The following is a 25,288-nucleotide window of genomic DNA, read 5'->3' as shown; positions in this document are numbered from 1 at the left end:
TTGACTAGCTCTGGTAGTTTTCTGGTAGCATCTTTAGGATTCTCTATGTATGGTATCATGTCATCTGCAAACAGTGACAGTTTTACTTCTTCTTTTCCAATTTGTATTCCTTTTATTTCTTTTTCTTCTCTGATGGCTGTGGCTAAAACTTTTAAACCTATGTTGCATAATGATGGTGAGTAGGCAACCTTGTCTTGTTCCTGATCTTAGTGGAAATGGTTTCACTTTTTCACCATTGAGAATGATGTTGGCTGTGGGTTGGTCATATTGGCCTTTATTATGTTCAGGTCGGTTCCCTCTATGCCTACTTTCTGGAGAGTTTTTTTTTTTTTTATCATAAATGGGTGCTGAATTTTGTCAAAAGCTTTTTCTGCATCTATTGAGATGATCGTACGGTTTTTATCCTTCAATTTGTTAATATGGCATATCACATTGATTGATTTGCGTATACTGAAGAATCCTTGCATTCCTGGGATAAACCCCACCTGATCATGGTGTCTGATATTTTTAGTCTGCTGTTGGATTCTGTTTGCTAGTATTTTGTGGAGGATTTTTGCATGTATGTTCATCAGTGATATTGGCCTGTAGCTTTCTTTTTTTGTGACATCTTTGGTTTTGGTATCAGGGTGATGGTGGCTTCGTAGAATGAGTTTGAGAGTGTTCCTCCCTCTGCTATATTTTGGAAGAGTTTGAGAAGGATAGGTGTTAGCTGTTCTCTAAATGTTTGATAGAATTCTCCTGTGAACCCACCTAGCCCTGGGCTTTTGTTAGTTGGAAGATTTTTTTTTTTTTTTTGCGGTACACGGGCCTCTCACTATTGTGGCCTCTCCCGTTGCGGAGTATAGGCTCACGGGCCTAGCCACTCCATGGCATGTGGGATCTTCCCAGACCGGGGCATGAACCCGTGTCCACTGCATCGGCAGGTGGACTCTCAAGCACTGCACCACCAGGGAAGCCCAGTTGGAAGATTTTTAATCACAGTTTCAATTTCAGTGCTTGTGATTCGTCTCTTTACATTTTCTATTTCTTCCTGGTTCAGTTTCGGAAGGTTGTGCTTTTCTAACAAATTGTCCATTTCTTCCAGGTTGTCCATTTTATTGGCATAGAGTTGCCTGTAGTAATCTCTCATGATCCTTTGTATTTCTGCAGTATCAGTTGTTACTTCTGCTTTTTCATTTCTAATTCTGTTGATTTGAGTCTTCTCCCTTTTTTTCTTGATGAGTCTGGCTAATGGTTTATCAGCTTTTTTTATCTTCTCAAAGAAACAGCTGTTAGTTTTACTGATCTTTGTTATTGTTTCCACATTCGATTTTTAATTTACTTCTGATCCGATCTTTATGATTTCTTTCCTTCTGCTAATTTTGGGGTTTTTTTTATTCTTTTTTATCTAAATGTATTAGATGCAAGGTTAGGTTGTTTATTTGAGATGTTTCTTGAGGTAGGATTGTATTGCTATAAAGTTCTCTCTTAGAACTGCTTTTGCTGCATCCCATAGGTTTTGGGTCATCGTGTTTTCATTGTCATTTGTTTCTAGGTATTTTCTGATTTCCTCTTTGATTTCTTCAGTGATCTCTTGGTTATTTAGTAGCATATTGTTTAGCTTCTATATGTTTGTTTTTTTTCTTGTAATTGATATCTAGTCTCATAGCATTGTGGTCAGAAAAGATACTTGATACGACTTCAATTTTCTTAAATTTACCAACGCTTGATTTGTTATGCAAGATATGATCCATCCTGGAGAATGTTTCATGAGCACTTGAGAGGAAAGTGTATTCTGTTGTTTTTGGATGGAATGTCCTATAAATATCAATTAAGTCCATCTTGTTTAATGTATCATTTAAAGCTTGTGTTTCCTTATTTACTTTCATTTTGGATGATCTGTCCATTGGTGAAAGTGGGCTGTTGAAGTCCCCTACCATGATTGTGTTACTGTCGATTTCCCCTTTTATGGCTGTTAGCATTTGCCTTATTGTACTGAGGTGCTGTTATGTTGGGCGCATAAATATTTACAATTGCCCTATCTTCTTCTTGGATTGATCCCTTGATCATTATGTAGTGTCCTTCTTTGTGTCTTGTGATAGCCGTTACTTTAAAGTATTTTGTCTGATATGAGAATTGCTTCTCCGACTTTCTTTTGATTTCCATTTGCATGGAATATCTTTTTCCATCCCCTCACTTTCAGTCTGTATGTGTCCCTAGGTCTGAAGTGGGTTTTTTGTAGACAGCATATATATGGGTCTTTTTTTTGTATCCATTCAGCCATTCTGTGTCTTTTGGTTGAGTGTTTAATCCATTTACATTTGAGGTAATTATCAATATGTATGTTCCTATTACCATTTTCTTAATTGTTTTGGGTTTGTTTTTATAAGTGTTTTCCTTCTCTTATGTTTCCTGCCTAGAGAAGTTCCTGTAACATTTTTTTGTAAAGCTGTTTTGGTGGTGCTGAATTCTCTTAGCTTTTGCTTGTCTGTAAAGGTTCTAATTTCTCCAAGGAATCTGAACGACATCCTTGTTGGGTAGAGTAATCTTGGTAGAGTAACCCTAACCCTAACCCTAACCCTTTCATCACTTTGCATATGTCCTGCCACTCCCTTCTGGCTTGCAGAGTTTTTCTGAAAGATCAGCTGTTAATCTTATGGGGATTCCCTTGTATATTATTTGTTGCTTTTCCCTTAATTTTCCCTTAATTTTTGATAGCTTGATTAATATGTGTCTTGGCATGTTTCTCCTTGTATTTATCTTGTATGGGACTCTCTGCGTTTCCTGGACTTGATTATTTCCTTTCCCTTATTAGGGAAGTTTTTTGAACTATAATCTCTTCAAATATTTTCTCAGTCCCTTTCTTTTTCTCTTCTTCTTCTGGGACCCCTATAATTCAAATGTTGGTGTGTTTAATGTTGTCCCAGAGGTCTCTGAGATTGTCTTCAATTCTTTTCATTCTTTTTTCTTTATTCTGCTCTGTGGTAGTCATTTCCACTATTTTATCTTCCAGGTCACTTATCTGTTCTTCTTCCTTAGTTATTCTGCTATTGAATCCTTCTAGAGAATTTTAAATTTCATTTATTGTGCTGTTCATCATTGTTTGTTTGCTCTTTAGTTCTTCTAGGTCCTTGTTAAACGTTTCTTGTATTTTCTCCATTCTGTTTCCAAGATTTTGAATCATCTTTACTATTATTACTTTGAATCCTTTTTCAGGTAGACTGCCTATTTACTCTTCATTTGTTTGGTCTGCTGGGTTTTTACCTTGCTCCTTTATCTGCTGCGTATTTCTCTGTCTTCTCATTTTGCTCATCTTACTGTGTTCGGGGTCTCCTTTTCGCAGTCTGCAGGTTCATAGTTCCCGTTGATTTTGGTGTCTGCCCCAGGTGGGTAAGGTTGGTTCAGTGGGTTTTGTAGGCTTCCTGTTGGAGGGGTGTGGTGCCTGTGTTCTGGTGGATGAGGCTGGATATTGTCTTTCTGGTGGGCCGGACTGTGCCTGGTGGTGTGTTTTGGGCTGCCTGTGAACTTAGTATGATTTTAGGTAGCCTCTCTGCTAATGGGTGCGGTTGTGTTCCTGTCTTGCTAGTTGTTTGGAATGGGGTGTCCAGCACTGGAGTTTGCTGGTTGTTGAGTGGAGCTGGGTCTTAGCGTTGACACTGAGATCTCTGGGAGAGCTCTCGCCAATTGATATTACGTGGGGCCAGGAGGTCTCTAGTAGACCAGTGTCCTGAACTCGGCTCTCCCACCTTAGAGGCTCAGGCCTGACACCCGGCTGGAGCACCAAAACCCTGTCAGCCACACGGCTGCAGCATCCATCTGCCATTATTGTTGCTTTCTTTCTTTCTCAACAACTGAGCACGATAACATACACCCTCTTTCTCCTGAACCGGGAGAAGCTGAAGGAGAGCTGGTGGGAGCAGGAGGGGCCACAGTCACAGTTGAGGCTTGACTCCAACAAAGTCAAAACAGCGCGAACCCCCTTCTTCCTGCACCCTGCACCAACTTTCCCAGCATGTGAGCTGCCGCATCACTTTTGCCTTATGATACAGTTTTCAGAATGAGAATTTTGGAACTACAAAGGGTAGTAGTGGTCATGCACTCATAAGCCAGTTACAGTGACCTAGGAGATAGAAAATTGGTGCCATGGACAATTCTGAGGTTTCTTGTAAATGTTTCTTCCCCCTAAGCTCTAAGTCCACTAAGGAAACAACATAGTTTTGGTCTGTATTTTGTGCATGTGTTAGAGATCACCAAAATTTACTAATAGATAATTTACAGGAACACAGGCAACAATACTTTTCCATGTTCCCTCTTCTGATTTACCTAATTAATATCTGAAGTCACCTCCCAATGTTTCATTTTAACATAGGAAACAGTTCTAATTTTGTAAGTTAAAAAAAACGCTAAGCTAAAGGAGTTGAAATAAGGGCTGATGGTCTGTTCAAATTGTTGGTTTAATAAAAAGAAATGGAATGAGAGAATAGCTGCTGAGTTTTTGCTGAGTTTCTTTGCCACTTGGCTATTGCAGGCTTCAATGTCTTATCTATAAAACTAGTCTGTCGGCATACAGATGGCCAAAAGGCACGTGAAAAGATGCTGAACATCACTAATTATTAGAGAAATGCAAATCAAAAGTACAACGAAGTATCACCTCACACTGGTCAGAATGGCCATCATCAAAAAATCTACAAAAAATAAATGCTGGAAAAGGTGTGGAGAAAAGAGAGCCCTTTTACAGTGTTGGTGGGAATGTAAATTGGTACAGCCACTATGGAGAACAGTATGGAGGTTCCTTAAGAAACTAAAAATAGAGCTACTGTATGATCCAGCAATCCCACTCCTGGGCATATACCCTGAGAAAACCATAATTCAAAAGGACACATGCATCCCAGTGTTCACTGCAGCTCTGTGTATTTACAACAGCCAAGACACGGAAGCAACCTAAGTGTCCATCAAGAGATGAATGGATGAAGAAGACGTGGTACATATAGACAGTGAAATAGTTCTCACCCATAAAAAAGAACGAAATAATGCCATTTGCAGCAACATGGATGGACCTGGAGATTGTCATACTCAGTGAAATAAGTCAGACACAGAAAGAGAAATATCATATGATATCGCTTATATGTAGAACCTTAAAAAATGGTACAAATGAACTTATTTACAAAACAGAAATAGAGTCACAGATGTAAAAAAACAATCTTATGGTTACCAGGGTGGAAAGGGGGGAGGGATAAATTGGGAGATTGGGGTTGACATGTGCATACTACTCTATATATAAAATAGATAACTAATAAGGACCTATTGTATAGCACAGGGAATTCTACTCAGTGCTCTTGTAATGGCCTATATGGGAAAGAATCTAAAAAAAGAGTGGATATATGTATATGTATAACTGATTCACTTTGCTGTACAGCAGAAACTAACGTTGTAAATCACCTATGCTCCAATAAAAATTAAAAGAAAAAACCAAACCCCACCCCCCGCCATGGTCTACCTGTGGAAACAAGCAGGAGAGGTCACTCACAAAGATCTAATAATGATATTTGCAGGTTTTTTTGCAGAAGTGATGGAAAAGTACAAATAAAATACCCCATTAAATTGAACAGGGTATGCTTATTAGGGTGTCTAGAAGCAGAAAACAGCTTTACAAGGTATAATTACAAAATCTGCTGGCTTTCTGTTTGCATTTGCTTCCAAAGAGTCTGACAACAGTCTTAAAACAGTCTCAGAGAAGATGATCACTGATGTCCTTATCCGTTCCAAAATCTGAAATTCTCATCACCAAAACTTTTGCCAGTCTGCTCCTGGTAACATTATGTTCATTTGAAAAATACCATTTCATACCCTTTCTCTGAGCCCTTTCAATGGGAGGATTATGCATGTCATATACGTTCACCATCTGTAATTAACTAAGGGGAAAGGACATAGAGATTTAAAGGAAGGCAAACTCAGTGACTTTGCCCCCAAGCCTGCATTCTGCTGTCCTCTCCTGCTGCCTTTAGGACTTGTATGTGGCACGGAGGCTGCCCGATCTCTATCTAAACCGGGTGCAGGTGCAGCGACCTTCCGTTGCCCCTGGTGGTTCCCTAAGCTTATCCAGGTTTTTCACTGCCTAGTCGAGAAGTTGTTACACTAGAGACAGTAGAAATACAGAACAACAGTAGTGCCCCAGAGCACTTCCTCGGATTTCCAGGGCTGAGGATTTAGATGGCTGCTGCTAGAAAAGGGTGGATGAGTCAAAGGTAACACATCATTGGGAGAGTCATCCAGGTCTTGGAAGGAGAGGTCTTTCTGAGAACACATTGATTAGGGAGTCAGGTGACATATTCAGGTCTGTAAATGGCAACGGGGCATTTCATCTGCAAGTGGAAACAGGTAAAGCCAAGCTTTCCTGAGACTCAATACTCTGTATAGACGAGAAACTTGAACTCTACAGGCAAGCTTAAGAGAAAAGACTTAATTGATCACTCTTACGGGACCAGCGTTTATTTAAATTTGTCATAGTCCTGTGGAAACCCTAGGATGGTTTGGAAGAAGCTTGGCCACGAAATAAAATGTTGAAAAATACCCAAACTTTGTTATTTCTAATATTTATATTTGGCAGCTCATCTTGACAAGCTCACAAGAAGCTTAGATTATCCATTGGATAATAAATAAGAAAAGTAGGTCTTAATTTCTAGAGTTCCTAATGACTTAACACCAATTTATAGTAAGAATTTTTCATTCATTTCGAATAAGATTTATTAAACACCCTATGTTCTCTGAAGCTCTGTTGGTATTATCAACAGCTCCAAGCTGGAACACTCTATAACTCTGGTGTAGATCAGTGCTCTCCAATAGAAATATAATGCAAGCCATGTATGTCATTTAAATATTATATTCATCACATTTAAAAAGAGTAAAAAGAAACATGGGGCATTAATTTTAATAATATATTTAATTTGACCCTAAATATCAAAATTATCATGTAATTGATATAAATTATATCAACATGTAATTGATATAAAAATATTCTTTCTTTTTTTTTCTTTTTTTTTTAACTAAGTCTCCAAAACCCAGTGTTTATTTTACACTTGCAGCAAGTGACAACTGCTGGATTTTTATTGGTTAAAGTAAAATGTAGTCTTACCCCAAAAATAAAGCTGCGTTTAATGGAAAAAATATCTTATACTGCTACAGTTTTAAAGTTTACACTTAAGTGAGATAAAATGAAGTAAAACTACTAGTTCAGTTCTTCAGTCACTCCACCCACATCTGGGGTCCTCACCATCCATGGTAATGTGGTGAGTGGCTACCATATTGAACTGCACAGCTTGAGAACTTTTGTATAATCTCACACAATGGTGTGTTGAGCCAGATTACCCAAGTCCCTCTTTATTAGATTCATTTATCAAGAAGGTGGTCCCAAGGTGGACAGTGGGGTGTATTTAGGACTAAAGCTTTACTTTAAGAACATGGGTTTTTGACTACATATATCAACTGCTTTAAGAAAGAGTCACATTGAGTAACTTGAGTACTTAAAACATGGGGAGAAAAATTCAGTTACATGCCAACTAATTAACAAACTGTTTTTCTTTTTTTTTAATGTATCAAGAACCTATGGCTATTTAAAGAATTAGTATAAAATTTTAACAATCCACTTAATATAACTCTGCAATTTTAGGAAGGGGGATCCATGAATTGTAAGTGGTTTAGATGTTCTTAAAGAGATGCTAAGTAGGGAACATTTAATCTTACCTTTATCGTGTTGTAAATCTTGTTGTTCTTTATTATGTTGGAAAGACCATAAATAAGTCTTTAATATGCCTACATTTTATCCTTGACATTTATGATATGTTTTTGTATATTTTGACAAAATACCAAGGTAGAAGGAAAAAGCTCTGTCGTATTTGCAGTGGTGATTAATGTTGATGCCTGTATTTATGTATCACAAAATCTTGTGTAAACATACTTCAGTGGGGTCACAAGAATGTTTTATATAAATGTACCAAGACACCCTACCTAGAGTGCCATTTAGAACAAAATAATAACATGAAGTGGACCAGCTGAACATACCTTTTAACAACATTCAAATAGCTCCTGTGAGAAAAGAAGTCCTGTGATAAGTTTGAACTCCAGACAGTTGTTTCATGTAAGAGATCCATTTTAAGATTCTGGAGTTTTGCTAACAACTCAAAAAGTCAAATGGACTCACAGTTTATGTGTGAGTTCTTAATTAAGGATTTTACTGAAATATTTTATAATAACTGCCTTTGGAGTTACACCAGACAATAATATCCTCTTCTAGATGTAAATTATTCGGCTTTAGTCACATGACACACAAATGCCAAAGTTTATGAATAGGCAAAAAAGTGCTCAAATAACGGAATGATTTTTTTTTCTTCTGCGCTGTAATGATTCAGCATTTAGTCATATCCCCTTGCAACCTTTTCCTTGCCTCTGATCACGACAAGTGTCACCTGGCACGGAGAGTTCATTTGTTACAAACACAGACACTGTGCCAGTAGCAAGTGGGGATTACTATTTTCTTCAATATGGAAAGTTTATCTAGGGTTCAAGAAATGGTTGCATTATGACCATGTTGAAAAGGAAGCACAGATAGACTTCTCATGGCACACAAGGGCCTAGTAAAACAAGCAAATATTTTTGTCTTACTACCAAAGAAAGAACCGAGATGCTTTCCCCAGTGGCAGAGTATGGACTGGAGCTCTGATGATCCTTCAGCCACCTAGTCCAACTGATTCTACCACCAGAAAGCAATTCCCTTCTGCTGGGTCCTTTTCAAGATAAGGATGACAGGATTTTTGAGAACACGCTCTAAGAAACAGCTCTAAGCACAGTCCTCTCAAATCAAGCCTGTAGGGCACAGCTAACTTCCCACTGGCAACGTCTCCTTCAGTCAGTCAGGGATTGGGAGACCTAAGAAGTTTTCCCATAACCTTTACATAAATGGTGTAGTAAATCATCTACATCAGATAACAAGACTTTTTAAAAGATGCAGGAACAAGGGTGGTAGGGACGGGGGAAGCATGTATCTGATCATTTTGTGGATCTTTTGAGATGAGTTGAGAACAGCAGGCTGGCACCTGTGGCCAGGACAGAAAGATGCAATCCTGTTGATGGAATTGACTGTCACATATGTTTCTGTTATGGAGCGTGTGCTCAGAGAAGACAAAGCACCCAGATTTATCTCCCTTAGAGTTACAAGCCTTTGAACCTCCTTGGATGAGCATTCTATATTAAAAACCCAAAGCCTCTGTTTTCTAGGTTGAACATAAATCCAAACTCCAGCAGACATCTCGTAAGAGAAACAGAGGCAAGCTAAGTGAAGAAAGATGTGGCAGTATTTGCTTTAAATGCCACCAAAGTTTACTGAAATATTTTGACTGTGTGAATCCATGGATGTTTCCAGTTGGACTTCCTGGACTTTGCTGGAGAAGGTAAGACATTTTGGGAGGGTTACTGTTATTGAGACCTGAGACTTAACTCGTTTTAGGTACAAAGCTAGAGCTTTTTATACATAATTTAAATAATCTTCTTAACAATACTTTCAGGTCAATGTGGTTAACAGCCTCAGCAAAGTACGTAGAGTGATTTCCAGAAGGTTTCCACTTAGAGCAGGGTGGATCCAGGTTGAAGGCCAGGAGAAGCTGTTTTGAAATCTGTGGATTTTCTTCGACGCTGCCTGCCTGTGTTAGAGGTTCCCAATCCTAGCTTCACTGCAGAATCATCACTTGTAGAGCTTTCAAAGTGCAGTGGCAGAGCTCCACCCGACTCACTCAGTCCTGATGTTTCAGATGGGGTCTGAGCATGTATAAACCTTAAAAGTCACATGGATGGTGATTCTTTGCATACTCAGGGTTGAAAATCACTCATCAGGGGATGAATTTAAATTACAAAAAGTAGATTAGGCTAGAAAGAGTAAATATTAGTTACCTTTTTTAAGACCTAGGCTGAAGAGAAATTACGAGAGTATCGACTTTTACACCGTCCGAAGCAATGCTTCTCAAACATGACAGGGTACCTGCTGCCCTGATGGTTTTGATAAAAGGCAGATTCTGACTCAGCAGGTCTGGAGTGAGGCCTGTTTCTGAATTTCTAACAGTTTCTTAGGTACTGCTGATACTGCTGGTCTGCAAAACACATTTTGAGTAACAAGGACCTGGGGACCAGAATCCAAGTCGAGCTTGTAAGTTTCTATGGCGTGACCAAGAGATGAGGTTTACATGTTAACATTGTTTCCCGGAGCCCTGACTGTGGTCACTGTCACTGTTAAAGGCAGAGTTTTGGTGACCGTGCCTGTTCATCCCCCGTCATCTGTTCTCCCCTCTGCTCTGCATGGCCTTACCAGGTTGCCAGCAGTTGTGCTGTGACAGATATGTGGGTGTCAGTAATGTTTAATAGCCTCAATTGAAAACCTGTTTCATTCAAATGAAGCTCAGAGTGTACTTCTTTCTTCCCCCAGATATTACTGGTCTTTGCTTAGAAAGGAAAGATGACTGTTCCTGTAGCTGGTCTGTGGCAACTGTCCCTAAGGAAGAGAGTCTCCCTCATCCCTCACTCACCAGGCTGTCTTTTTTTTGGGGGGGGGGGTACACGGGCCTCTCACTGTTGTGGCCTCTCCTGTTGCGGAGCACAGGCTCCAGACACGCAGGCTCAGCGGCCATGGCTCACGGGCCCAGCCGCTCCGCGGCATGTGGGATCTTCCCGGACCGGGGCACGAACCCGTGTCCCCTGCATCGGCAGGCGGACTCCCAACCACTGCTCCACCAGGGGAGCCCACCAGGCTGTCTTTAAAATTACAATCGGTATGACTGCATTCTGATGATCACGACTATCTGGACTTCTTTCAAACAAAAGAGCCTAATTAAAAAGATGGTATTAGTCCTGAATTTTGTGGGAGAGGGGTAGAAGTTTACAATGAAGGTTTAAAAATTTGATCAAATAACACTAAGGAATTTCCAGACTGAAATAAGAAAATAGTGATCTGAAGCAGGAAACTTTTCTCAAGCCACTGTAATAAGCATGTAAACCTACCACAAGCAAAACAGTGATTTAAAAACTAATTTCAATAAAACGATTTGTGCCTAATATATTTTAAGATACTCACTGCTATGCTGCCTTCAGGGAGTTTGGCTGGCTGGTCTTTATAAGGCATCTTCTTAACTTCAAAGGACACCAGGGATGCAAGAGAATAGGGATCATTTTTCCTCTGAAATTAGAAACATTTAGTTAAGTATAGTCCATGTAAAGCTTTTAAAAGTTATATTGGCAGCCAACCGGTTGTTTTTCATGTTGTCCATTTCCAAAGCAAAATTTCCTGCTTCCTTCTCTCTTCCTTTTCTCTCTTTACTTTTTCCGCATTCATCTATCCATTCATGATCCATTCATCATCTCCCCGTCCACCTTCTGTCCATCATCCACCCACCCATCACCCATTCACTATCCATCCAACCAACCATTCATCTTCTTATTTCTAAAGGTAATTCATCTTATGAACAAAAGAGTTGGCATAATAAGGTTAAAATAAAAACAGAAAAGCAGAGTTCCTAAAAGGAGTAAGCACAAGTGCCATTAGAACATAACAGGGAGACATCGTGGGTTACAAATTCTTGTTATTTGAGAGAAGGAAATATTTTAGGAGAGAGACTGCTGCTAAGTTACAAAGAAATGAATCACATTTCATCTTATACAGAAGACCCTGAACAGATCTCTCAGTCATGGCACTATTAGGATTTGGGGTTGGTTAAGGAACTGTCCTGTGCATTGTAGGATGTTTAGCAGCATCCATGGCATCTACCCACTAGATGCCAGTAGCACCCCTCACCCAGTTGTAACAATTGAAAATGTCTCTAATTACTGCCAGTGTCCTCTGTGGAGCAAAATCCCCCTGGTTAAGAACCACTCACCTAGAACCATACAGTGTTTTTGACAGAACTTTTCCGCAAGTTCTTTTTGTTTAATCGGTTCTCATATTAACTGTTGATTAAGGTCAAGGGAAAGTATTTAAGAGTAACTCAAGGAAAACCATTCTGAGAACTTAAGCTCCTGTGGTTCTCCTCCGTTTAGCTTGAGACAGTGATGAGATCTATCCAGGGGTGGGCTGTAGCTGGCTCATAATGGCGCTGGAGAGCAGAATGTTAAAATTTCAAGAATTTTGAGTACCTGTTGTTAAATAGAGCCATTATTAAAACAAGTTATATATACATAAACGTTAGTAAATTATATTTTTAAAAAGGTAATAAACACTCTAAACTCAGTACTTAGCAATAATTTTATTGCATTTTACTATTATCTATGCTCTTGATATTATTTAAGTCTATTGTATCTGTAGGGGAAATACTATATGATGGTGTGCTGCCCTGCATCTCTTCCCAGCTCTGTATTCAGTGATGCCATGTTGGCAGCTTGAAACTGACCACGGCGGGAACAGTTACACCATGGGAATCAGCAAATGTTACATTTCAGAGTTTTTGTCCCTCCAGAAAGTGGTTTATTAAACATTTACTAGCACTTCACCATCTATAATCCAATGTTGGGTTTCTTGAGGCCAGTCCAACAGGTTGCATTGTAATAATTTCAGTACTTTTACAAATTTATTTTTCCCCTGTGGTTCAATTTTTTCTCCCTTCAATAAACCCCATTTCTTCTACGTGCTGAGGACAGGCTAGAGTATGCAAAACATATACTTAAAGTCACTACTTCTTTGGCTTTTTTGTTTTTTCTATCCTGACATTATAGGGTAAGCAACTTTGTTCATTTGGAAAAATTCTTTTTTCGTCGTTATTCTTCCTGTGTTCTCTTGTCTCCTGGCGTTTCCATTTTAACTGAAAGCTGGATTTTTGTTTGTGTGAGAAGTGTTTTTTAAAATGTGGAAATCTTTGCTCATAAAATCTTGTGTGTGCTTGATTTAAATCTACTTTCCTTAATACCATGGCTGATAGAAGAAACATGACAAACTCTGGTAATGAGATTCTGTGCATAAGGGTTATAATAACATATTCAAATGTGTGTCCAAGATCCCAAGCCTTCAAAGAACAAGTTTTCTTTAGTCTCCAAGTTCAATAAAAAAACACTGATAGAAAATAATTCCCTTGCTCTTGAAGTCATACCTTTGGGAAACAAATCATGAGAGAACTCTATCTCTGAATCAACTCTAGATGGAAAGTTTTTGTCCTACATGATTCTGCATTTATGAACATGGAAGTTTCTTAATGAATAACAAATGAACTTAATTACAAAGCAGAAATAGAGTCACAGATGTAGAAAACAAACTATGGTTACCAGGGAGTAAAGGAGTGGGGGAAGGATAAATTGGAGATTGGGATTGACACATACACACTACTATGTATAAAATAGATAACTAATAAGGTCCTACTGTACAGCACAGGGAACTCTACTCAATATTCTTTAATGACGTATATGGGGAAAGAATCTTAAAGAGTGAATATATGCATATGTATAACCGATTCACTTTGCTGTATACCCAAAACTAACACAACATTGTAAATCAGCTATACTCCAATAAAAATTTTAAAAAAAGAGAGAGATGGGATTTGAAGTCTCGAATGTGGAGAAACATGTTTCTCTGAGGGGATTTTCTCTCACCTTCCTTTAATCCCTCTACTCTTGGCCATTTTGAACCTTCCTCACATTTTCCATTCATCACCCATATTTACCGTCATTTTCCTTGGTTCACAAAACACTGTGCTTTGCTGAACCTCAGAAACACCTGGGATCAGGTTCACAGATCGTGATTCAGGAAGTCTGCGATGAAACTATAGTTGCCCTGTATTGTTTGGAATTTCCACATTGTTGTTTAGTTTTTTTATCTTTCTTGATTATTTTCTTCCCCGACAAGATTACCCAAAACTGGAAGGCATAGAGTGTGGAATATAATAAGGCTTATACCTTCCATAGCACCCGGAACACTATGCCTGGAAGGGCTGCATCAGTCCTGCTTGAGTGACAGCATGAATGGATGGTGAATGAACACATCAGATGGCTGGGTTATCCGATGACCCTCCTATCCTGTGTCCACCCATTTGATAGCACCTTATAAAAGGTTTAATTCTGTCAATTATTGAATTGGACCTCCTCCCCCATAAATGAGATTAGGAAGTTCAGGAAGTTGTAAGAGAAGGTAGTGACATACAATGAGGGCCGCCGATCATGATAAGGGGCTATGGACACACTCTCACCTCCGTTAGCTAATTCAGCGATGCAAATGGACACAGTCTGGGACCTGAACAAATCTGGTGGTAGGCAAATAGACTGTAAATAATACAACTCATAGATTGATGTGTTCTTTATTTTAAATTATTCTCCAAAAGCAATGTTTCTTCCACCCTTTTCAGTAGAAAAATGCATTTTTTTTCATTTTTCTAAGATGCTCTGAAGCTCCACGGAATGGGAAATATGAGCTATTAAGCTCTGATCTAGGTCAGCATCAAAGATACACGAGTCCTGTGTCTGTAAGGCAAAAACCTGGTACAGGTAAGCGTTTAATTCATGAGCACAGGCCTTTTATTGATTCCATGTTCAAAGTTGAATGCTTTCAGCAGTGCTTTTTACATAACTATGATGTTATTCTTATGTTAAAAAATCATCTCTTCTTCTGTGTGGCAATCTACTGCTGTAATAGCCATCACTGCCATATTGTAGGCCATTTAGGATTAAAAAAGCAGCTGGAGTTAATATCCCTTGACAATATCTTGAACCCTCCACATGCCCCAGCTAGCTATTAATCCTCAGAAAATGCCCTATCCTTCTGTCATTGCCACATCATTTAAACTGCGGTTTGCAGCCCACCACCTGCCTCTATTACGTACCTAGCGCACAAAGATTGGCTTACGGTCATGGTACTAATAAAAGTTACAGAGCTGGGAAAAAATGGAGTGGAGAGTGAGGCTTTTAAGTTGGTTAAAGACCTAGTGAGGGTGGCTGGGACCATGAAGAGCTCCCCCGCTGCTAAATTCCTTCTCAAGAATTATTTTTAAACCACACGCCCATTTTATAAAGCCTGTGTTTAAATACTCAGTATCGCCCAGAAACAAGGCGTTGTGGGAGAACAAAACTTAAAACAATTACTGGTCAAACTTTTAAGCTGTTAAAGAGGTTGCTCTTTCAAGCAACAGTCACAGCACAGATCATCGTGTAGCAGTAAAGGCCAGTGTGCATGTTTACCCTGTGGGCAAAGCCAAACACAATGCCGCAGATCGCGTCAGCCGAGAATCGTAAACTTTCTCTCCCGGATGAGGAAGGCAGAAAATGTTTGCCTCCTGCTGGGTTGTGTGACAAAACTATTAAAGACTTCCAGGATGTAGTATATTCTCTGAGCGGCAGGCCAGCGGCAGTTTGCAGTAATGCTGTCCTCTCTAGCCATCAGCTTCTGAGACTGGTATAAGCAGAAACAGTGGAAGTACAGAAGTTTGGGCTATGGCTGTGGGTAAACATGAAGCGATGTGTGCCAGTCTCTCCTGAATCTTTGGAAGCGTCACTTTGCTCTGGTAGAACCTCAGAACGTCCCTGCAGGTTGTTCTGGTCTGACTCTACTTGTGCTCAATAGTTATTGTTTAGAAAATCCTAGTGGGAAGCAGCCCCACAGCACAGGGAGATCAGCTCGGTGCTTTGTGTCCACCTAGAGGGGTGGGATAGGGAGGGTGGGAGGGAGACGCAAGAGGGAGGGGACATGGGGATATATGTATACGTATAGCTGATTCACTTTGTTATACAGCCGAAACGAACACAACATTGTAAAGCAATTAGACTCCAGTAAAGATGTTTAAAAAAAGAAAATCCCTCAATTGCTATTGACTTCTCCCATATCCACTGGGTTTTCAACAGGCAGATGAAGATGCAATTTTCTTTTCTGTCTTTTTTTTTTTTTTACTTCTACATGGTGAAAGTGCTTTATTTTTTTAACTTTTTAAAAGATTTATTTTACTGGAGTATAGTTGATTTACAATGTTGTGTTAATTTCTGCAAATTGATTGCAGAGCAAAGTGATTCAGTTACACACACACACACACACATATATATATATATATATACATTTTCATATTCTTTTCCATTATGGTTTATTACAGGATATTGGATATAGTTCCCTGTGCTATACAGTAGGACCTTGTTTTTATCCATTCTAAATATGATTGCTTGCATCTGCTAACCCCAAGCTCCCAATCCGTCCCTCCTCCACCTGCCCTCCCCCTTGACAACCACAAGTCTGTTCTCTATGTCTGTGGTTCTGTTTCTGTTTCATAGATAGGTTCATTTGTGTCATATTTTAGATTCCACATATAAATGATATCATATGGTATTTGTCTTTCTTAAAGGTGCAATTTTCGCTCCATAGGTCTTCTATTGGAGCAGTATGTTATGCACAGACAGACGTATGTCATCTGAAATAGTCATTTCCCCCTTGCCATAATGATTTTAGTCCTGCTTCATTGAAAAGCTGTGCTTCCTCATTTCAGTAGGATGTGATACCCAAAGTAATAGGAGGGGTGGATGGTTATCATTTAGACTGTGTGGGCTTGGGGATTCATTAAAACTCATCTCCCCCAACTCTTAGAGAAAAAGTAACAGTCAAAAAGCAGAATGGCTGTGAGCAAATTGATGGCATGCAAGTGGTACCTGAAGCAGTGCCTGGCACATAGTTGGCAGTTGGTACTTCATAAATATTTATTGAGTGAATGAATAAATCATGGTTTAACAACAACAGCAAAAAGAAATTGTGCACTGCCCTTCTCCTTAGGTCAGTTGTTCAAAGCCAGGAATGATTTTGCCCCCAGGGGACACTGGCGATGTTTGCAGACATTTTTCGTTGTCACAGCTGAGGTGAGAGTTGTTACTGGCATCTAGTGGGCAGGGGCCAGGGATGCTGCTAAGCATCCTATCATGCACAGGACCACCCCACAACAAAGAATTCTCTGAACCAGAATATTAATAGGGCTGAGGTTGAAGAATCCTGCCTTAGGTTAAAAAAAAAAAAAAAGAATGCTTCACAAAAAACTTTTTAAAAATACTTTTAATTTTCCTCCTCTTTATTTTAGAAACAAAATTATATAAGATTTGTGAGACTACCGCAAGTATTCTGACTTACAGAAAACGTGAGAATCTAGAGCTACAAAATTCTGTATTATTAACTAGACTCAGTATTTTATCCTTGGATTTTCTATGGTACAATGAGTCAAATGAGTTTTCTGGTAGTTAAAATATGGGCAAGAATGCATAGACTTGAGTTTTAATTTAGCTTTTTTCCCCCAAATCCTCCCCAAACAACAAGGTCACAACACAGCAGTCTCATTTAAATAAATAGCAATTTCCACGTGGAAAAATTCATCTGCTTAGTATAAAGGAGATTTTAAACCTTTAAAATACACACAGTCAATATAATCATCCTGAGAAGTATGGGATGCCACAGTCCAGACAGGCCAAAGCAGTGAGGAATCTACAAATCAACGTGCCTGGAACTTTACTGAGAAGCTCTTCTGGCTGAAGCCCAGGCTGTGGTATCACCAGACAAGAAGCACTTTCTAGGACACTATCTCTTCCCCTGCTAAACTATTTATATTTGAATTTTTCTGGGCATATGGCTTGAATTATGTTCTTGTACTCACCATCATTTCATTAACTACTATTTACCGAGGAACTACTAGATAGTGTTGAGTCAAACAGATTTGTTCAAATCTCAGTTACTGTCTGACGGTCTTAGGGACTGAGGATATTTAAATTGCGTTCACCTAACATATCACACACACACACACACACACACACACACAATGGAATATCATTCAGCCATAAAAAAGAAAGAAATCTTGCTTTTTGCAACACCATGGATGGACCTTGAGAGCATTATGCTAAGTGAGATAACTCAAACAGAGAAAGAAAAATAGGGTATGAACCCACTTACGCGTGGAATCTAAAAAAAGCCAGATTCATAGAAATAGAGAACTGGTGGTTACCAGGGGTTGTGTGTAGGGGAAATGGATACATGATGTTAAAGGAACAAACTTGCAGCTAGTACATCAATAAGTCCTGGAGACCTAATGTACAACATAGTGATTATAGTCAACAATACTATAGTATAAACTTCAAAGTTGTTAAGAGCCCATATCTCTTTTTTTTAGCGGTATGCGGGTCTCTCACTGTTGTGGCCTCTCCCGTTGCGGAGCACAGGCTCCGGACGCACAGGTTCAGTGGCCATGGCTCACGGGCCCAGCCGCTCTGCGGTATGTGGGATCCTCCCGGACCGGGGCACAAACCCGCGTCCCCTGCATCGGCAGGCAGACTCTCAACCACTGCGCCACCAGGGAAGCCCAAGAGCCCATATCTTAAAAGTTCTCAACACACACACACACACACACACACACACACACACAAAGGTAATTATGTGAGGGGATAGAGGTATTAACTAAGCTTATTGTGATAATCATGTCACAATATATAGTATCAAATTGTCATATTGTACACCTTAAGTTTACATAGGTCATATGTCAATAAGATCTCAATAAACCTGGAAAAATATCAACTTCACCTGATGGGAAAGATGACCAGATGATCTAGGCTCCATTCCTTCCAGAGAGTTCTTCAAAATTTTTTAAAAATTAAATTAAAATTTTGAAAATTAATCTAAAAATATAAAAAATTTTAATGGAAAAAATAGAAAATCAAAACATTAAAAAAGGTAAAACATCTAAAAATCCTTTTCAAAAAAGCTTCCCTCTGAGCTTTTGAGAAGAGGTTTCCTGTGAGTGGCACGTCAGTGCTGCACTGTTTCTCTTACCTGGAGAAATGTCTTGGCCCATAACCGTGACGTGACTTTCAGGACAGCGCTTTCTCCTCCTCCTAGTTGTCCCACTGCACAGGAGATTTGTAAGCACTCGATATTTGTACAATTCTGCAAAAAACAACAGCAGTGGTGACGAACCAGTGTCTTTAAATTGTGGTAGAGAATCAACACCGAAGTCAGTTTATTTACATTTTGTTTCCTCAGAAGTCATCCCTTAATCCATAAACTTTAAATAAAGAACAAGTACACTGAAATGATCAAGAAAAAACACAGTTTGGTAGGAAAGATGCATCAGCGTTAATGGTAATGTAGAGCTAAAACGGAACATAAAATACAACATAAAATTTAAGCTCTGTTCTAAGGACTTTAAAACAATCTTCCCACATCAGTGACTGAACTGCTGTTTCATATTCTCAGAACTTGGGAGGATATTTCTTATAGACAATCACAACACCTGACCCTGGACTAAGTAAATCCTGAAAAAGCTTCAGAAGAAGGTCCATGAGTCCATTATCTCAGAGACCCAATGATATTAAGCCATTGACAGGTATTTGTTCCATAACATTATTCTATATAAGTTACTTCCTGGTTATAAGGCAGAATCTCCTGCAAGTTCCATCCATTAAGCTGCATTTATTTACTTATTTATTTATAATTTTTATTGCAATATAGTTGATTTACAATGTTGTGTTAGTTTCAGGTGTACAGCAAAGTGAATCAGCTATATACATACATATATCCACTCTGTTTTAGATTCTTTTCCCATATAGGTCACCACAGAGTATTGAGTAGAGTTCCCTGTGCTAGACAGTAGGTTCTTATTAGTTTTCTATTTTATATATAGTAGTGTGTATATGTCAATCCCAATCTCCCAGTTTATCCCTCACCCACCTCTTTCCCCGCTAGTAACCATAAGTTTGTCTTCTACATCTGTGACTCTATTTCTCTTTTGTAAATAAGTTCATTTGTGCCATTTTTTTAGATTCCACATATATTAAGCTGTTTTTAAACTAGTCTGTAGGGTTGCCTAACTTATAATGGGTAACTTTTAATATATGAAATGCATATTCCTAGAAAGAGTTCATTATGATGACATTCTATCGAATTGTATTTTTCTGATTGGATCCCAATATGTAAATCAATGGACACCTCACAATTCATTTTCTGTGTGCCCATGGATAGGATGATACTTCTCGAATTGTACCCCCTCACTGACCTGAATTTATCTTGTGGATCGTGCTTTATTCATTTTCCACCTCTCAAGCACTGATGCTCAGTAAGCATCAGTTTATTGGATATTATGTGAAGTAGTGGACTGAGGCATCTCACTTTAATGACGTCCATAAACCACAGAGTAACCTGAGGAATGTACTATTGATACAATTAGAAACTGTTTTTGGACTTCCCTGGTGGTCCAGTGGTTAAGACTCTGCCCTTCCACTGCAAGGGGCACGGGTTTGATCCCTGGTCAGGGAAGTTTCCGCATGCGGTGTGGCCAAAAAATAAAACATACTTCTCAACTTAAAAAAATGGTTTGAAAAAATATAAAAACCTTTTCTGAGAACCTCAGAATTCTCCAAAAACAAAGCAGTCAGGATTGTGTATCTGATAAAGTCCAGTAAGGCCAGATTTCTCTAAGATGTTTCCAAATACAGGTGGGCTGAGCCGTTCTGGTTCCACTAGCTGGGCGCTGAGAGGTTTGGGGCCTTGTGCATTGAGCAGGAACAGGAATCTCAAAGTTCTACAGTTCGTGCCCCTTGTGAGGACTCTCCTGTTTACCTGTGCTCCGTTACTGACGTGCTGTGTATCACCAATCCCACCCTCTGGAGACAAAAGAGGGGAGTCAGAAGGAGGTAATTCTTGTAGACTCCCTGGGATGGTGGTCCCTGTTAGCTAGCTCTGTTGGAGGGTTTTTGGAGAAGGTGGTGCTCAGGATGAATCTTGAAGGGCGAGGAAGAGTTACTTAGCAGTATGAGGTGATGAGGGCATGGTTCTCCTGTATAAGACCAGGGCATGTTCAGAAGAGAGGAGAAAAGGGTATTTGGGGGGTGGGGTGGGCAGGTGGAAATGAGATATGAATGAGGTAAAGTCTAGGTGGTAAAGAATCTTCCTATTTGCTAAGAAGTTTCAGTTTGATTCAGAAGGTCCCGGGAAGCCCATGAAGCATTTTAAGCCAGGGATCTAATCATGTTTGTATTTTAGGGGACGGGTGGTAGGTGAGGAAGAATGGAGGGAGAAGAGTGGGAGGCAAGGAGGTTGATAAAGGCCAAGTGAGAAATGGCCAGAGTCCAAGTGAGAAATGTGGGGCCCTGAACTGACGCAGTGGGACTGGAGAGAAGAAGATGAATTCTAGAGAAGTTTAGGAAGTAGAGTAGATCCTTGGTGACTAATCGAAGGTTGGGACGAAAGAGAGAGAGGGATGGGGGAGCTCTTTTGTTTGGGGGATTGAGTGAATGGGTACTGGCTTTCCTGAGATTGGGAATGCTAGAGAAGAGACACATTTCAGGCGGGGGGGTCATGGAGACAGTTTTGCACATGTTGGGGCTGGGGTCGATCAGACATTCAGATGGATGTATACAGTCTAGAGTGTAGTCAGGAGGGGCTAAGATGGCAGAAGGCGCACCTAGGCCTGACTGGAGTCACACAAGAAATTTCTCTAAAAGAGCAAAATCGATGGGAGAGAAGAGGAGGGGGCTGAGGATGGAATCCTGAGGCACAGGAGCGTTTAGGGATGGGCAGAAGAGAAGTTGGTGAAAAATTCCAAGAAGGGGCAAGCCAGAAGGCAGGAAGAGAACCAGAAGAGAATGTTGTGGGGATGGCAAGAGATGAGATGATTTCAAGAAGTGGTCAAGAGTATCATATGCTGAGGAGGGTCAGAAAGATAAGGTTTCTGTACGCTGAGTAGTGAAAGGGAGGAAAAGAAAGCTTGGAGAGGAGGAGATGGGATGAAAAGTACAAAAGCAGCGGGGACCCAAGATGAGAAAGGCAAGGATATTCGTAGGCGGAGGAGAAATTATAGTTCCATGTTAACAGATACAGATTTTTCCTATGCAAATTGGAAATTATGATCCCAACACAGGATGCTGGCATTTTGCACTTTCAAATTCCTAATCAGAAATGGGATTCAGTAAGTTGTTTTTAACTAAACAAAAACCGTAGGAGGTCTTATTTAGCTTTTGATTTTAAAATAAACTTTGCATAATCACTCTCTATCCAGAACTGTTTTGACTTGAGGACATGGGGAGGTGGATGATTTGCAATTTTTCAACCAATGAGAGAGAAAGGGAATAAAACATGAGTTAGCAAAATCAGATATGGAAATAAAGGCTCGCCTTGCTCTCATCTGTAAATAATACGTTTCTACGATATTCAGAGGTTAAAAATCGTCTTGTATTAAAAAGCTTTAATGAGACAGAGAAGGAGGGAAAAAATCTGACCTTACAACAGAAGTGAATAAAATATTCAAAGGAATTTTAGTTATTGAACTTCATTGCCTCAGCGTATGCATGAGAAATACGCCAAAGTGGAAAATGGAAAATATATTCGAATCTTGATTTTCCAAATTGTTGGTTCCCATAGGTTTGGAGATTGGTTCGCCAGAGGGCTTTCTCATTGGCACTGAATATGAGAATTCTATAGCTGTCAGTCATTGTTTTCTTTTTTTAAAAAAAATCAAGAAAAGGAGGGAGAGGACTCAAATCAATAAAATTAGAAATGAAAAAGGAGAAGTTACAACAGACACTGCAGAAATACAAAGCATCCTAAGAGACTATTACAAGCAACTCTATGCCAATAAAATGGACAATCTGGAAGAAATGGACAAATACTTAGAAAGGTATAACCTTCCAAGACTGAACCAGGAAGAAACAGAAAATACGAACAGACCAATCACAAGTAATGAAATTGAAACTGTGATGAAAAATCTTCCAACAAACAAAACTCCAGGACCAGATGGCTTCACAGGTGAATTCTATCAAATATTTAGAGAAGAGCTAACACCCATCCTTCTCAAACTCTTCCAAAAACTTGCAGAGGAAGGAACACTCCCAAACTCATTCTATGAGGCCACCTTCACCCTGATACAAAACCAGACAAAGATACTACAAAAAAAGAAAATTATAGACCAATATCACTGATGAATATAGATGCAAAAATCCTCAACAAAACACTAGCAAACAGAATCCAACAACACATTAAAAGGATCATACACCACGATCAAGTGGAATTTATCCCAGGGATGCAAGGATTCTTCAGTATACACAAATCAATCAATGTGATACACCATATTAACAAACTGAAGGATAAAAACCATATGATCATCTCAATAGATACAGAAAAAGCTTTTGACAAAATTCAACACCCATTTATGATAAAAACTCTCCAGAAAGTGGGCACAGAAGGAAGCTACCTCAACATAATAAAGGTCATATACGACAAACCCACAGCAAACGTCATTCTCAATGGTGAAGAACCAAAAGCATTTCCTCTAAGATCAGGAACAAGACAAGGATGTCCACTCTCACCACTGTCATTCAACATAGTTTTGGAAGTCCTAGCCACGGCGATCAGAGAAGAAAAAGAAATACAAATTGGAAAAGAAAAAGTAAAACTGTCACTGTTTGAAGATGACATGATACTATACATAGAGAATCCTAAAGATGCCACCAGAAAACTACTAGAGCTAATCAATGAATTTGGTAAAGTTGCAGGATACAAAATTAACACACAGAAATCTCTTGCATTCCTATACACTAATGATGAAAAATCTGAAAGAGAAATTAAGGAAACACTCCCATTTACCAGTGCAACAAAAAGAATAAAATACCTAGGAATAAACCTACCTAGGGAGACAAAAGACCTGTATGCAGAAAACTATAAGACACTGATGAAAGAAATTAAAGATGATACAAACAAGTGGAGAGATATACCATGTTCTTGGATTGGAAGAATCAACATTGTGAAAATGACTATACTACCCAAAGCAATCTACAGATTCAGTGCAATCCCTATCAAACTACCAATAGCATTTTTTTACAGAACTAGAAAAAAAATCTTAAAATTTGTATGGAGACAAAAAAGACCCTGAATAGCCAAAGCATTCTTGAGGGAACAAAATGGAGCTGGAGAAATCAGGCTCCCTGACTTCAGACTATATTACAAAGCTACAGTAATCAAGACAATATGGTATTGACAGAAAAACAGAAATATAGATCAATGGAACAGGCTAGAAAGCCCAGAGATAAACCCACACACCTATGGTCAACTAATCTATGACAAAAGAGGCAAGGATATACAATGGAGAAAAGACAGTCTCTTCAATAAGTGGTGCTGGGGAAACTGGACAGCTACATGTAAAAGAATGAAATCAGACCACTCCCTAACACCATACACAAAAATAAACTCAAAATGGATTAGAGACCTAAATGTAAGACTGGACACTATAAAACTCTTAGAGGAAAACATAGGAAGAACACTCTTTGACATAAATCACAGCAAGATCTTTTCTGATCCACCTCCTAGAGTAATGGAAATAAAAACAGAAATAAACAAATGGGACCTGATGAAACTTAAAAGCTTTTGCAAAGCAGAGGAAACTACAAACAAGACAAAAAGACAACCCTCAGAATGGGTGAAAATATTTGCAGATGAATCAATGGACAAAGGCTTAATCTCCAAAATATATAAACAGCTCATGCAGCTCAATATTAAAAGAACAAACAACCCAATCCAAAAATGGGCAGAAGACCTAAATAGACATTTCTCCAAAGAAGACATACAGATGGCCAAGAAGCACATGAAAAGCTGCTCAACATCACTAAATATTAGAGAAATGCAAATCAAAACTACAATGAGGTATCACCTCACACCAGTTAGAATCGGCATCATCAGAAAATCTACAAACAACAAATGCTGGAGAGGGTGTGGAGAAAAGGGAACCCTCTTGCACTGTTGGTAGGAATGTAAATTGATACAGCCACTATGGAGAACAGTATGGAGTTTCCTTTAAAAAGTAAAGATAGAATTACCACCTGACCCAGCAATCTCACTACTGGGCATATACCCATAGAAAACCATAATTCAAAAAGATACATGCACCCCAATGTTCACTGCAGCACTCTTCACAATAGCCAGGTCATGGAAGCAACCTAAATGCCCATCAAAAGACAAATGGATAAAGAAGACGTATATATATACAATGGAATATTACTCAGCCATAAAAAGGAACGAAACTGGGTCATTTGTAGAGACATGGATGAATCTCGAGACTGTCATAGAGAGTGAGGCAAGTCAGAAAGAGAAAAACAAATATCGTATATTAATGCATACATGTGGAACCTAGAAAAATGGTACCGATAACCGGTTTGCAGGGTAGAAATTGAGACACAGATGTAGAGAACAAACGTATGGACAGCAAGGGGGGAAAGCGGTGGTGGTGGTGGTGGTGGTGGTGTGAAGAATTGGGCGATTGGGATTGACATTTATACACTAATATGTTTAAAATAGATAACTAAT

General features: G+C 39.2%; 1 protein-coding gene across 1 annotated transcript in view; it reads right to left on the bottom strand.

Moving 5' to 3' along the window:
* ITGA8 (integrin subunit alpha 8) overlaps positions 1 to 25,288 on the bottom strand; it is a 178,641-nt gene that overhangs the window by 6,980 nt on the left and 146,373 nt on the right. The window contains exons 26-27 of the mRNA XM_022580578.3: positions 18,770 to 18,883; positions 11,093 to 11,194 (exon numbers count right to left, since the gene is read on the bottom strand). Of these exons, the coding sequence (XP_022436286.1) occupies positions 11,093 to 11,194; positions 18,770 to 18,883 (216 nt within the window). The remainder of the gene's footprint in view (positions 1 to 11,092; positions 11,195 to 18,769; positions 18,884 to 25,288) is intronic.

The sequence above is a fragment of the Delphinapterus leucas genome, chromosome 2, assembly GCF_059928025.1.
Source record: "Delphinapterus leucas isolate spDelLeu-1000000601 "Yukka" chromosome 2, BTC_Dleu_Yukka2, whole genome shotgun sequence".
Classification (NCBI taxonomy): Eukaryota; Metazoa; Chordata; class Mammalia; order Artiodactyla; family Monodontidae; genus Delphinapterus; species Delphinapterus leucas.
The sequence above is the reverse complement of the archived record's forward strand: the minus strand, read 5'-3'. Positions and strand labels throughout refer to the sequence as shown.